Here is a 14,719-nt window from a genome sequence, read left to right on the forward strand (position 1 = left end):
CCACAGATGTCACGCTATGTCAATCTGAAGGGACACTGGAGAGGGCTTCAGTAATTACTGGTGCCACTGATAAAAGCACAGGCCTTCTTTCATGCCTACTGATAACAATAATCACTACCGAGACACACTGCTACCTCGGGCTGTGTGGGAATGAGGGATTTCAATAAAGACACACGCGTGCTAACATGCTGGCTTACAGGGGGAAAGGAATGACGCTCTGCATCCCAAAGAAGATGTTTATAATACGCTGATATAAATTCATGGTTCAGCTTGTAGTCATGGCTCAGAAACTGTCGCACTTGCCCTTGCTGTGCCTAGCTCGACTCACTCTGCTGGGATGAGGGGGGTAACCAACAGGGCGTACTGCAGAACAGGGCAGGACAGCTAAAACATTGGTGTGAATATTCAAAAAAACAACCTGCATCACTCGATGGAACAGAGCCAGCCCCCACTGATCAGTGTGCACAGAATTGTAGAATTATATGCAACGGTTATGCGTCAAAAATTATAAACATTTTATTATCAAGAATCTGAGGAATCAACCTGCCAAAATGTAATATTGAGGTCATTTATATGGCTGGGGGAGGGGGGGGTGGTACCAAATTTAAAAAAGAAAATGCAAAACCCTCTGCAAGATGCTGTTTTGGTGGTGTTTGCCTCTGCTGTAAATGTGCTGATATTTTTCAGGTGCTTTTAGCTGCTGTGCTGTAAACCATTCCAAGGAGAAAACATCACACACAATGAATTGCAAATGCATTCTTTTATATCTTGCTTGATGCTAACTCTACATGACAGTACACTAATACAAAAAGAAAAAAAAACAAGCATTGTTATCACTTTTGCTGGAATACATACATTTTTATGTGCGCTAAAATATTAAAATACCAACAGGGTCCCCCCCACCCCCCCAAAAAAAAGGTGCTATTGGAATACTAAAAATACATTTTTTTAAATATAAAAATACATTACTTATTTACAATATACATTTTCATTTGTCATTTAAACACAGGGTGGGGGTCAAAGGTGCAGTATCCCTTGAAGGATGACTGGTACAAGACACAGTGAAGTCAGCTGAAATGCAGTATAAATCAGCTTTAAAAAGAGCTTTCTAAAGTCACAAGCTGGTGGCTGTAGCGCTTACAGTAAATCAGCAAGCTACTACACTGGTTTGTCACCGAGGTCTGTCTCTAGCATGCAACTCTTGGAAGGCCAAGCCGAATTGCTTATTGTATGGACTGCAATTGCCAGACAAAAAATAAATGAAAAGTCACAAAGGCACTGTCGTGATTGTATTTTGCTCAGCCTCTTATAATTAATCAGGCACAGTCATTGTGATTAATAAGGCCCTGCTCGGTATGTTATGAACTTCACCAGGCAGTGGACTAGAAGAGAAAATTACCTGGAGAGATTAACAAGTACCCTTAAAATTCAAAAGCGCTCAGTGTTTGTACAGTCTGTGCAGGATCGAATGAGGATCATACAGTTCTACTGCTGGAAAGCCTGACATGAAACTCCTACAGAATTGTTCTATATTCTCTCTTCAACCACCTACCTCTTTTTATTGACGTTGTTTGGTTCAATATGTCACCTCCCACCAGTTTCAACACGAACAAGATGGGCTCAAAAGGGATACTGCATCGTTTGAGATTGAGTTTAGCACTCAGAGCAATATCTTTGGAACTGGCATCTCATCAAGCTATTGGCTGAATGGACTGACTCACTTTCCCTTGTAGGCATCAGCCTTTTTGTTTTGTAATCTGAACTTGTCTTTTCCAACTGCAAGACGTTTGTTTGTTAGTTGTTACAGTTTCATGTGGTTTATAATGCTGCATTAAATAGTAAGATAGCTAAGGACATTTTGAACAATCGTGATTTCTATGAAGAGACTAAGTTTCATAAATAACAAATCCTAGAGATTTAATTTGGAATATAACTGAAATAGAACTGGCCCCTGTAATTATTGTACCCAGTGCAGAATATTGAGATGCCATTTACAAAGCAATAATTTCATAAATTCTAGTGCAAGACATAAAACAGAATCACATACTGCCACTTGGTTTACAGTATAAACTGCTCTGAGTGCTACTTTTCTGGTCATATATACACACATTTTTATTTCTTTATACAAAAATAACGGAATGTTTATGCGAGTAAACTGTTTAACAGTGAAGACAAGAAGGCTGTGTAAACATTACATCATCAAAGCTATTTACAATAAAGGCAACTCCTTGCTCATTGTTTGAAAGACTAACACCTTTAACTTGTGGTGCTTCTAGTACAAAATGATTTTTTGTTCCCCCCAAAAAATTAAAACAATCAAACACAAAAAAACAGTATCACTTTACATGAAGTGCCTCTAATTACTGTGTATTTACATAGCAGTTACTTAGGAAATACATGTGTGCTTACACATAATTACAGTGTTATTATGCATAGTTACAGAGTACTTAATGTGTACATCTTTTTAACTATGCATACTAACAAAACCACTATGTAAATACAAAGTAATTAGAGACACTTCATGTAAAGTGATACCAAAAAAACAAGAACATGCAGTAGAGATGGAAAGAGGAAGGTTTTCACATTTAAAAGAAGCCTGGTGTCTGAAAAGGAACTGGGAGATAAAATAAGATCACTTGAACATCAGAGTATGGACTATCCTGTAATTGCTACTCATATTTTAAATGGGAGGATTACTTTGACTAACTGAACAATTTTGCTCACCTTTCTAAGGACCTGTGTGAGTCTTAAAGTGTACATAAGGACCTTTTTATTTTATTATGTTACATGTTCCTATGTGTTGCTACAACTGTTTATGTAAAGTGTGTGTATTGTTTTAATTTTTTTTTTTTTTTTTAACATTTTGACCACTTTTTTAAATTGCATTCCCTGCCTCAAGATGGCTTCTCATGTACCCGCATGGGCATCTCAGAACTACATTTCTCATCATCCTCCTGCTCACATATGTAACTGAGATGGATTTACCAGTGAGCAGGAGGAGGATGGGAAATGTAGTTCTGAGAGGTCTCCTGATGTACCCTTTAAACGCTTCCTGAAAGCTGGCTTCCATACCACAGGGTAAAGGATTGCTATAGAGAAAGGTTGAGCTCTCACAAACATAATTCTGGTGGTCTAGGTTTTACTAAAGTTTTAACAACTGAACTCCAAGAGTTTGATATCCTTACTGTTTTTCTGTGTTCCTTCAGCTTGTTTTTATCTCAGGTGTGTTTCTGTATACTCTGTCAAGCACCTCTTCAGCGCAGTGATAATTAAAAAACTCCCACTCCCAGTCTCATGCTGTATTCAGCAGAAGCAGATCAAACAAATGTACAGAAAAAAAATACTGTAAAAAAAAAAAAAAAATCTATTTGCTAAAGCCCTGAAATAAAAGTAAAAATGTGTGGGTCGGGCCAAGCTTGCCCCCCCTCCCGTCCCCTCCCCTCCCCTCCCCTCTCATCCCTTGTCAGTGTAACAATGGACGTCATGATTGGCACAGTGTTAGAACGAAGATGCCACAGGCTTTGGTAAGCATTAGCGCTCGGGGCGACCCAGACCTGGAGCGGACAGCCTCCCTGCTACTGAGACCCGTCAGTCAGGAGATGATCCGGCTGCAGAGAGCAGCTCCCACCTGACGGGTTACACAAATTCTGCCGGGCTGTCGGAGTTCACATCCCTGAAAAAACAAAGGAAAATGTTTATTGGAAGGGAAAACAGGAATGGAACAACCAAATTATTATTATTTTTTTTTTATTAAAGAGGATTAGGTTTGATTTTGTGCTCGGAATGAACCAAACATCTTGTTCCTCTTGCAGCTTGCACCCTGACACTTTATTTAACCCAGAATTCTTTTGTCGCTTACCTTTTGTGAAACTGTTCTTTCTGGTGAATGAACTCGGAGTCCGTCCTGTTGAAGTTCATCACATCTAGTTTGCTGAGGTACTTGGAGGCCTCGTGTGCCCTGTTCTTGTGCCCCTGGGGCGGGTCTTGAGTCTCCTTCTCCCCTTCCTCTGCAAAGTCGTTGGGTGAAGCCTCCCAGTCATCGGTGTGCTCCACTGCCAGGAAGGAGCTGTATCTGTCCTCCAGAGAGGCCCCCTCATCATAGAAGAGCAGGCTTCGGGAGCGAACTGCAGAAAACACACACAAACACACAGGGCTTGAGGGCACTTTCTCAAGCACTGCCGTCCTGCTGAGCGATTCCAACACCCCCATCATAAAATAAAAGGGTTAACCAAAGGAAATCTGCATGCTTATTCTGCACGGTTCTGACTTGGATTGTAACGCAGAAACTATATTTCAGAAGAGTGGATGAATGTTTGAACTGAATTTACATCCAGAACTTCTTTATTTTTTATTACATTTCATAATTCCTAGGTTTTTTGTTGTTGTTTTTTTCTTCTATAGGGAGATTTGTGATTAAAATGACGAATTCTAGTTGTCATGGTTACAAACATGCCTAGTTAAAGACCAATATCTCTGTTAAGGATGTGAGGGGTGTTCCAATGCGTATGAGTTTCTGTTCCCCTCAGAGCTGCAGAATGTACATACACCAGTATGTGAAAATAATATGACTAAGTGGATGATTTTTGGATTCAGGTTTCTAACCTGTGAGCACATTAAGTGAAAATCGTGGTAAGAGGAAAAAAAAACAGATTCCGTTGATTTCCCTTCTGACCTTACGCAGGTTCACATCAGTGCAATCCACTTATCATCTCCTCCAACACTTCCACAGTGCGCAGTGAAATAACAACATCTGTGTCCCAGGGCTGCATTTCCTATTAACCTGAACTATGTACATTTCAGAACAAATGGTCCGACAAATGGATTCCGGATACAATCTGCATCTTTACGATGCTTCCCTGTGCTTTACCATAACTCTCTGTGCTTTACATTGCTTCCCTATGCTTTACCATACCTCTCTGTGCTTTACAATGATTCCCTATGCTTTACCATACCTCTCTGTGCTTTACAATGCTTCCCTATGCTTTACCATACCTCTCTGTGCTTTACAATGCTTCCCTATGCTTTACCATATCTCTCTGTGCTTTACAATGCTTCCCTATGCTTTACCATACACTTCTGTGCTTTACAATGCTTCTCTATGCTTTACCAGACCTCTCTGTGCTTTACAATGCTTCCCTATGCTTTACCAGACCTCTCTGTGCTTTACAATGCTTCTCTATGCTTTACCACACCTCTCTGTGCTTTACAATGCTTCCCTATGCTTTACCACACCTCTCTGCGCTTTACAATGCTTCCCTGTGTTTATAGTAAAGTGTTACACATTTTTCTTTTAATTCTCTATTCACTATTTTAACACCACACTAAACGTATATAAATTGCACAGAAATACTGGTTGCAGCTGCCACTGTAGCCTCAATACTTTGCACAGGTCTCTCCACATTCTCCAATATTACCACACAAAGGCTTCCCAGCAGTTTCCAATCCTTCGCTTTTCCTCTTCTGAGGTTTCTAAGGCAACCCCAGTATATATCAGCCAGCAACACTTATCCATTGTTTTTCAATTGACTGCTTCGGAGCTGATTTTAAATCCCAGAATCTCCACATGCAAACAATGGCCAAATTAGTAACTGCCTACACACCGATGGGCCTCTGTCTTCCAGAAGTAGCATCAGCTTGGCTTACATAAAGACTTTCAAAGTTTATATCTGTAGTACACAACACTACTGCAGAAACTGCCCTATTTTGACACAAGTGCAAAGGCAATTTCTCTGAGAGGATAAAACCCTTTTGACTGCATAGAACATGGCAAGAAAATAATTTAAATGCTCCTACATACAACTAATTACAACCATTACAATGATTGTATTATGACAAAGGGTTTAGTTAGTCTTACCTGTGTCTCGTTTCATTGTATATGATATTCTTATACAGCTAGTCCTTTTCTTCTAACTCAGTTTTTTTTAAACACTTGTAATCAGGAAGGGGTCAATTCCTGTTTTTTCAATTCCAATTCTATTTCCAATCGATTTAATCAATTCCCAATTGTTGTTCAACTGCTTTCATTTAAAAGCCAATTTAATTGACAGGGACTTCAAATTTCAGTAATGTGTTGCCACTGTGAGAAGCTCGTTTTAACAGAATACTGCGAATTGCAATTTTGATAGAATCGATTAAAAGAGAATTGGAATTGGAATTGGGAATTGATTTTAAAAAGGAATTGGAATTGAAATTGAAAAACGGGAATTGATCCCAACCCTGCGTGTAATGTTTTAGGTTTAGACGGCTACGTACTCTGGCTGCTGGTGTAAGCATCCGACGATGACAGGGGAGTTGACTTCACTGTCTGTGACACAGAGGAGAATTCTGGGATGCTTGGCATGAAGGAGCCCAGGACCAGAACGAAACACAGAACCACCACCTGGAACAACAGAGACGCTCCTTTGAGACTGAGCTTCCTAATCAAAATGAGACACGCCAGTGAACTCACTGAACCCCTTTGAAACAGGAGCTTCAAACTCTCTGTTATTTCAGTCACACAAACATCTCAACTGGAGAAACACAGCAGTGATCCTGCGAAAACTTTTGTTTGCCTAAACTTCTTGTTAATGCTTTATTGTAATTGTTTTTTTAATAACTATCTGACTCGTTATATTTTTTAGTTAATGGTTAGCTAATATTTAGCGACTTATTTTCAGGCTATTTAAAGAATCTCTACTGTGTCATATCACTGCACTTGGTTTAAATTGGTTTGACACATTTTTATAGGCATTTATAAAGAACAGTTAAAAGTTAATAAATAAGCTACTAACCATTTCCAACCATGAACAACAAAATGAGCAACATCCTGTTAGTCATTTTGCATGGCTATTTCTCAGTTTGGAATGCTTTTCCAATGCTACACAGAGTAACTGTCCACGTTCTGTAAGGATGAGTTCAGAATACTGTACCATGAGGCAGGTTCCTGTTTGTGTTGAAGCCATTTTGCAGGATCTGGGCACTTTTCCTGTTACAAGGGTCTGCAGCTTCTGCAGCTGCTGAAGCAGAGTCCTAATAGAAAAAAAAAAAAGAATACATTACTGATCAAATTCATGGTCAGACTGCTAGGGTTGAACATGCATTGCATTTGAAGGGAGATCCTACAAGACTCTTGTTTCTGCAAGAACTGACCGGATTTTGCATGGCATGATCCTGAGTTAACTGATTTGGGATTCAAATCGGAGAGGTGGAAAGTATGCAGTGGACAGTAAGGCCATCAGTGTACGGGAAAAAAATAACACTTTAAAAGGGGGGGGGAGGGGGGGGGGTTATAAATAGTGCAAAACAAACATGGCCTGTCTACATCGCAACAGTGCTGATAACTGAGCTAACAGGCTTCAACATAAAAACCTGAATCCAGGCCTGTATTACAGAGTGACCACTAGAGGGAGCAATATGTCAAAAGATTACAAAAACTCTGAAGGACCAGCAATCTCTTCTATAGGGATTCATCTTAATTTGCATTCCCATCTTGATCAATGCTTTCAAATCAATCTAATCATTCCTTTGGGGTCATTCAAAAGAGAAATGCTAGTAATTACTGAACGCCTAGAATGAAAACTGCAACATAATGGGGGTGCCAGTCATTGAGCTTTTATATGTGTGGTGTAAAAAAATAGCCTCAAAGTGTCATTACTTGCTTTTGTTGTGTGAATGTTGCAGAAGCCTAAACTTTGTAGCAGGAATTGCTGCTAGTACCATAATTCATATTTCTTATTTCTTATTCTTATACTTGTGCATCTCTAACAACAGGGATATTTAAATAACCGCCATCATAATTTCTACCAGATTAAAATCCTTTTAAAGCATACACGCTATGACTAAATACAACGGGGAAAACAATCCTGCGGCTTGACTTAAAAAGCTTCTTTAAAAAGCCCTGCTGTACTGGATATCAAATCTGTTTCACAGCTGTGGAGTTGATTTATCAGACCAATTCAAACACTATAACACTATAATGGCTTTGAGCATTCTTACAACTTGGTCCTTTTATAAGGAGCTGTAAAACCCCCTGTTTAAAGAGCTGAACAGTGGTGGAACTGGATAGGAATGGCTGGGTAGTCCGCAAGGAGATAAGGGACTCCTATCCTAAACTCAGTCTTGGAGAGCCCTCGTGGAACAGCCTGTGCTGTTGAATTACTGTAATCTGGATGTCTCTCTAGTCCAGAATTCATACTGTATCGCTCTGTTTTCATTGGTTAAGCACAGCCATAAATCACTTTGAGATTCTCCAGCTTCGGGGAGATGATGATTGCACTGAAAAGCTGGCTTTCGTTCACGGAAAGAAAAAAAAAAAGCATTATTTTCAAAGCTTATCCAATCGCCAGACTGAGAAGTGAAAGAAAAATAAACTGTGTGGGGTTCCCCTCCTCCCCTCCTCCGTCACACTTCAAACCCCACTGGTGGGTGCCTGTGACGAGCTTGATGTGTGCAGCCACACTCAGCAGAAACCCTTCCGAAGTTAATGTATCAGCTGGGAGAAATATGAAGTGATCCATCAATTTCTTTAGCGACGCCAAGGCAGCAAGCTAAACTTCCAAAAGAAAGTTCACAGCTGAATTCACGCTTGCAAAAGGAGGATAATAAAACTCGAAACGCAATGCAATCTGGTGATCGTCTGCACGTTATTAAGTATTTAGACCGTTGGGTGCAAATGTGTTTGAACTCTGTAGCTGATCAGAACGTGAAATAAATACATATATAAAACAAGTGCATTTACTCACAACATGAAATTTGTGTGTGTTTCCAAGGCAGTTGCCATTAAAGCTGGTGTTACTGTATGTGCAATGTCTGATACATCTGCCTAAACTGAGGCCGTTCCTTGTGTATGAGTCACTGTTAGATGCAGTCATTTATCCTTGTCTAACCCGTGGGCATGTTTCCGCACTGTAAAATGTGGGCTGTATCTAATGTTCATCATCCTGTCTGTGCCATGTTTGGCAGACTTCAGAAATGCTGAACTAGACTTGTAAACACAAAGTGCGCCAATGCAAATTTCTTGATAGCTAACATTTTATAAAGAGCATTGCCAGACGAAGCCTGGTCCAGGCAGAGCCATGTCTGAGAACTCTGTTGCAAACACAAGCAGTTTCAGAATACAAATGTGGCTTTTTTTTCCTAGTAATAAACTCATTAATAATTTTGTTGGCCCTAACCTTTACAAAGCATTGCAACATTGTCTCTCTGTTTTATTGTATTGATATTCCAGTAGACTCCTTTCCTAGGCAAGGTACCTCTTATATCTGACAGTTTAATTGAATTGCGCCATTGAACAGTAAAACAGCAGCTGTACTTGTTGATTGAATCTCTCCCTTGAGTGGCACTGCACTAAAGTCTGATAGAGTGTAATATCTGTCTTTTATGCTTCTGTTTTGTCACCACGGTAATGAAAATTGATTTTTTTTTCATTTAGCAATGAATCTGATTGTTGCTGCAGGCCACATTATTTATACTGTGTAACTGAAAAATGCTTTATTACGTTCCTCATACATTTTCTTCGTGTACTAGACATCTGGTAATCTGGTCTTTTTTTGTGTGACAGTTACCTTTCAGGCTAGGATGAAACGATACTGGATGATATTTTGTCCTGTACTGCTCCCTCAATCTAATACATAAACCATTGTAGCCAGGGACCTTACCATAATCAATGCCGGCAAATCACAAGACTTGAATGAAATGAACAAGGGCGAATGGTCTGTTAAACGTGCCCTTTTTATTATGACTAACTGAGAACTGAGGGGGTCAGGAAGCATGACATGTCCTTTTATTTAGGAGCAGAGGGAGTTAATGTGATTCAGGGTGACTGATGACAACCAATGTGTCATTAAACAGCTAGACGTGTTTCCATGGTGATAGGAGCAGGAGATCGGTGAGGGACAGACTATGAAAATGTCAATTAAGAGCCCACTGCTCTCCACCCTCTAGCCTCTCTTTCTCACCTGTTGGCGTTTTCCAGAGTCTCTACTTTCTTCCACAGTTCATTGTTCTCTGATGTATACGTCTCAACCCTGCAAGATCAAAAGACAACGCACACTTTTAGTATATTATCAGGTACTACTGTTCCTCCTTGCAGGCAATACTCTTCCATTGCGCATTATGCTATGCTGAGAGCCCTCTGAGGCCTGGGTGTATGCTGCATGGAACGCAAGGCGATGTAATTCTTGCACAACAAATTAAAGAATATTAATCATTGAATTCAAAGTTTTAAGCGAATGCTTACTTTTTCTCCAGGCATTCTACATATTCCTTCTTCTTTCTTCTGCTCTCTTGTGCGGAAATCTAATTAGAGAAAAGAAAATAGCAAGACAGCCTTCAGCAACCTGGCAATTTAAACATGCATGCATTCAAATAAAGAGCGATGCATAATGTATTTCAAACAAGTGTGTACAATTCAAGACAGTCTGCAATAACCACAATGTCTCTTTTATAAATCAGATTCATTTCAAAATATTGCACAGTATCAAAGAGATATTTCAGCATAAATATTTCTGGGTTTGGAAGATTTGATGGATAATTATTTGATGCATTATGGATAAGGTATTTGAACGGCATAGAAACTCATTGATTCATTCTTCGTGTTATGCTGATTTCATTTCAAATCAAATAACACTGCAATCACTGCATGCGAGCAATTACTACAACCGACAGAGACAAGCAGCAAACAAACAGCTCTTCCTATGTTTCAGAGCTCTGTTAAAATGGCCCGCCAGCAGGCTGAAGAAATACCTTGTTTTTGATCTTCCTCCTGACCCGTTTCAGTGCCTTCTCCTCGGTCTTGGTGAGGGGCAGCTTGTTTGGGACGGGGTAGCCCTCTGCGACAAGGGTGCGCTTCTCCTCTTCAGTGAGCATCAGAGGCCCTGAGGTTCCCTGCAGCTTCTGAGGGGGAGAGAGAGGGAGAAACACTACTCAGACTATCCAGCTGCCGATGCAAGAGACAGGGCAATGCCATTCACACAGGAGCACCAGCAGGGTATATTATTTTTCTTTTCTGATACCATTACATATAGAATTTGATTGATTCCAGTATGCTTGGTCCGTAATTGAATTGGCGACTTCAAAATAACAGCAGCTGCTATAGGAAGGGGTGCATGGCATTAACCAAGTGGGACACCCCAATATCTTATGATCTCTCCAACCCACAATGAAATCAAGGCATATTATGAAACTACACTCTCAAATACATGCAGCAGATTAAATATGTACTTATTGTACATAAAGCTGCACGCACACACACAAAAACAAACTCCCAACCTCTCACCCACGCACACAAATATATAGTTACCATATGACTCCATGTTGGGACAGTTCCGGCTTTTTAAATCAAACCCCCAATGCAGTCTGGTAAGTGTACTCCTGCTTCTCTTCAAGAAAAGAAACAAGTGGATGGTAGCTGAGACAGGTCAAACGTACCAGAATGCATTGCGATGTGAGTTGAAAAGCCTGAACTGTCCCAGTGTACATGGAGTAATGTGGTAACCCGTATTCAAAACAAACAAACAAGGACCTTGTGTGGCTTCTTCAGCCTGACTGAGTGATGCTGAGCTTACGTGAGGCGCTGTGAGGAGGGGCGAGGAGGAGATGGCAGTGGAGGTACGAGCCTGTGGTCGGACTGGGCTGGAGGGAGGCAGGGAGTGAGGACTCTGGGAGCCGTCGCTGTCGCTGCCATGGCTGCTGGGGGGAGTAGGGGGAAGCTGTACCAGCTCATCTGTTACACAGGGTAGGGAAGCAGGACATGGTGTCGGTTCAATAAGACAAGATCATTGTGCTGTATAAACCAGGGGTGTCCTGGGAAAAAAACTTGATAAACCACAATGTCATTCTCTTTAGATAAGCTAACCTTGTTTCTCATTACCAACCGAATACTCATTTCTGAAAACTGTGAGTTATGTTTTTTCAACAGTTGTGGTATATCGAGATTTTCTTGGACACCCATTAAAAAAAAGCATTCAGTCAATTGTGTAGTTATTCTCAACACTCCCCGCAATGGCAGTGAGGTCCTGACAATACCATTTGTTTCAGATCGCAGAACAGTGCCCAAAGCTCTGCAGAATAGACCCAGCCAAGCACTCCTCCAAGAACGGCTGTCTGGAAAGGGCCGTGCGTTTAGTTTGGCTCCAATCCCAAGTATGCAGGGCTGAGGCTTAATTCTGTTATTGCTGCCCATGGCAGGCTGCATGGCTGGCACTTTCTACAAGTCGAGGCCCAAAGCACGGCTGCAGCTACACTGGAAAGGCATCCAAAAATAATTATTCTAAGTTTATTTTTTTTCTAACCAAAAGTCTTATATACAAGCTGATGATGGATTCTTACTATGTTTATTACCATCCATTAACCAAAAAGCAGCTGGACTTGGTATTTAGAATAGTTTGATTTTCCCACTGGGGTATCATTACTGATTCATTGTGGATGGTAAGAAGTAATCCTACCAGTGTGAAAACAGGCATGATAACTCTCCAAGGCTCACCAAACCCCCACATGAGTCATAAATGTCTAATTCCATGAAACTGCCTGAAAACCCACCTAGAGCTTTTCTTAATCGGAATGCGGATTGATTTTATTTTTTTATGTTATGCCTCATAACCTCTTCATTTTTCAATTTGCAATGAAACAATTTTCTGTAACAGCCTACTGTTTCAAATGTAGAATCGGGGCTATCTCATCATCAACCAGGGTTCTCTAGATTTGAATTCATATGTAAAAAAAAATAGACTGAATTCATTTAAACACAGAGCTTGCACTGGGCTTCACATACACACCAAGCCAGAGCCTTTCATTGCTGATTCTTTACTGTTGAAATGGTCCATTTATCATTTGTAATATTAATAACCCAGAAAGAGGCACACAGTAGTGTGAAAACATTTCACAGAATGCAGCATTTGTAGTAAGAGCATTTTCCCAACCCATTTAAAAAATGTGCAGCGCAAAACAAACACATAAACAGAAAAGGCTGTGTCCCCGATTTGGATCCTGGAAGTAGGTTGAGACGCACGTTTGAACACAGACTCAGGCGAATTTCACTTGATATGAGTGCTAAGCTTTGAAGGAAGCTCATTGTTTGTGAGGGTGAGCTTGGCTGCTCCTTATGCCAGGAAAATCAACACTGCTAAGGGGCTGGTTTATCCAGAGGGAGACAGAAAAACCTGTCCTCATTACTCGCATGGGCTATTTACTTTTGGAGGTCAATTTGGGTCAGCAGTCTTAATTCGCTACAAACTTCTGCAAGCACTTTACAATGCACTTTCCAAGTCCAAGTTTTTTCTTAAGACAAATACAGTGACAAGGACTGGAAGACAATGCAGACTGAAGCTTGCTGTGTTCACTAAAAGCACAGTCCTAGACCTGGCTGACCTGGCACTGTGTATGATCGTTTCTGTATACCTGATGGGACGTTCAGGAACTGGTTCACTTCTCTGGGTTCAGCTTTAATCAGAGGAAGGGGATTCAATTCCTTAGGAGCCTAAAAGAAAAACAAATACATAAACTAATCTAATACATGATTCATAATAAATGATTTACATGATACAATGTGTGTCTGTAAACTTCCTAATCCTATCATTCAGATGGCGAAAGCAGAGAAAGATTTGCAGACACTCAAAAGAAAACGTACTGAAACAGAGTCTGTCCCCAGCTGCTGTTTTCCTAAGAGAATTCTTCTGTATGAATCAGCAGTGTATCTAAACGACACAGGCAGTAAACACAGCTCTATGCTGCTTAAAACCATTTAGATTTGTCCTAAGAGTGAGTTGCCAAATGCACTTCACAAAAGGGCTGGGAAGAAACAGGAGGACGCACATAGCATAACTGGAAAAAGGGCTCTGTAGTTTTAGTCGTTCTTAAACCCTATAGTAATACAATGCTTTTTTTGTGCTTCTGTGCATCTTAGTCAAAATTAAGGCAAGTTCTTAATAATTTGTACTTTTTTATGTGTAGCACACGCTGTTTAAACCAGAACAAGCCGACTATAAAATACACATGCCTAAGCCACAAAATAATTTGTGCAATTAAACACAATGCAGCTATTCCTAACAGTCATGGCATTCTACTCCTGACTCGAAATATATTTCTGTTCTTGGTGGTGTCAGGTGTTGTCATTGACACTGTTGACATTATGGCAAATACGTAAACAGGTGAAATTTAAGGCTATAGTTTAACATAATCTCGCTTGTGCTACAGTATAATAGAATTATTGTAAAATAGATGACATCCATTTCATGTTTTTTTTATTTTTTTATTTGAATGCAGAGGAATTCAAAACTGCCACAGGCACTGAAATGCAGTGAATTGATTTCATGTTAAAATTGTTAATTTGGGGGGAAAAAAACATAAATTGAATTGTCTTTAGGCCTGTAAAGGAAAGTCATTATTTTGTCTTGTTAATGAGGTATTGTGGTGGACATCCACAAAATAAAATATACAAGCCTGGTTACTCGGCCAAGTTTCAAGCACAGGAAAGAGACAACCCTCAAAACTTGCTGTGACGGGAACTATCGAGTGATGTAAATATTTTGACTTTTTGGAGAACTTTTCACACCAGTCAAGGGCCAAAACATATGGAAGTAAAGCAGGTTTCTGAATGTCCATCCACACAGCTTTGGAGTTCTAGCTCTGAGATATCTTGTTGCTCTAGGTGCCTCTATAATGCCTTTGGTGCAGTGTATGGCATACAGCACTGGGGGTTGCATGAAGATACAGATCTGTAAGCAATTAGAAAGAGGTGTATGCA

At 40.2% G+C, this 14,719-nt stretch overlaps 1 protein-coding gene across 2 annotated transcripts in view; it reads right to left on the minus strand.

The window, feature by feature from the left end:
- Positions 1-2,831: 2,831 nt before the first annotated feature.
- Positions 2,832-14,719, minus strand: part of LOC117432455 (cyclic AMP-responsive element-binding protein 3-like protein 1) — a 30,627-nt gene continuing 18,739 nt past the window's right edge. For both annotated transcript variants that reach the window (XM_034054393.2, XM_059002241.1), the window contains 9 exons: positions 13,375-13,453; positions 11,544-11,701; positions 10,723-10,872; positions 10,217-10,275; positions 9,936-10,004; positions 6,909-7,008; positions 6,253-6,379; positions 3,860-4,124; positions 2,832-3,673 (listed from right to left, as the gene is read on the minus strand). In XM_034054393.2, the coding sequence (XP_033910284.1) occupies positions 3,637-3,673; positions 3,860-4,124; positions 6,253-6,379; positions 6,909-7,008; positions 9,936-10,004; positions 10,217-10,275; positions 10,723-10,872; positions 11,544-11,701; positions 13,375-13,453 (1,044 nt within the window). In that variant the 3' untranslated portion in view covers positions 2,832-3,636. The remainder of the gene's footprint in view (positions 3,674-3,859; positions 4,125-6,252; positions 6,380-6,908; positions 7,009-9,935; positions 10,005-10,216; positions 10,276-10,722; positions 10,873-11,543; positions 11,702-13,374; positions 13,454-14,719) is intronic.

This window comes from Acipenser ruthenus, chromosome 27 (genome assembly GCF_902713425.1).
Source record: "Acipenser ruthenus chromosome 27, fAciRut3.2 maternal haplotype, whole genome shotgun sequence".
In the NCBI taxonomy this organism is placed as follows: Eukaryota; Metazoa; Chordata; class Actinopteri; order Acipenseriformes; family Acipenseridae; genus Acipenser; species Acipenser ruthenus.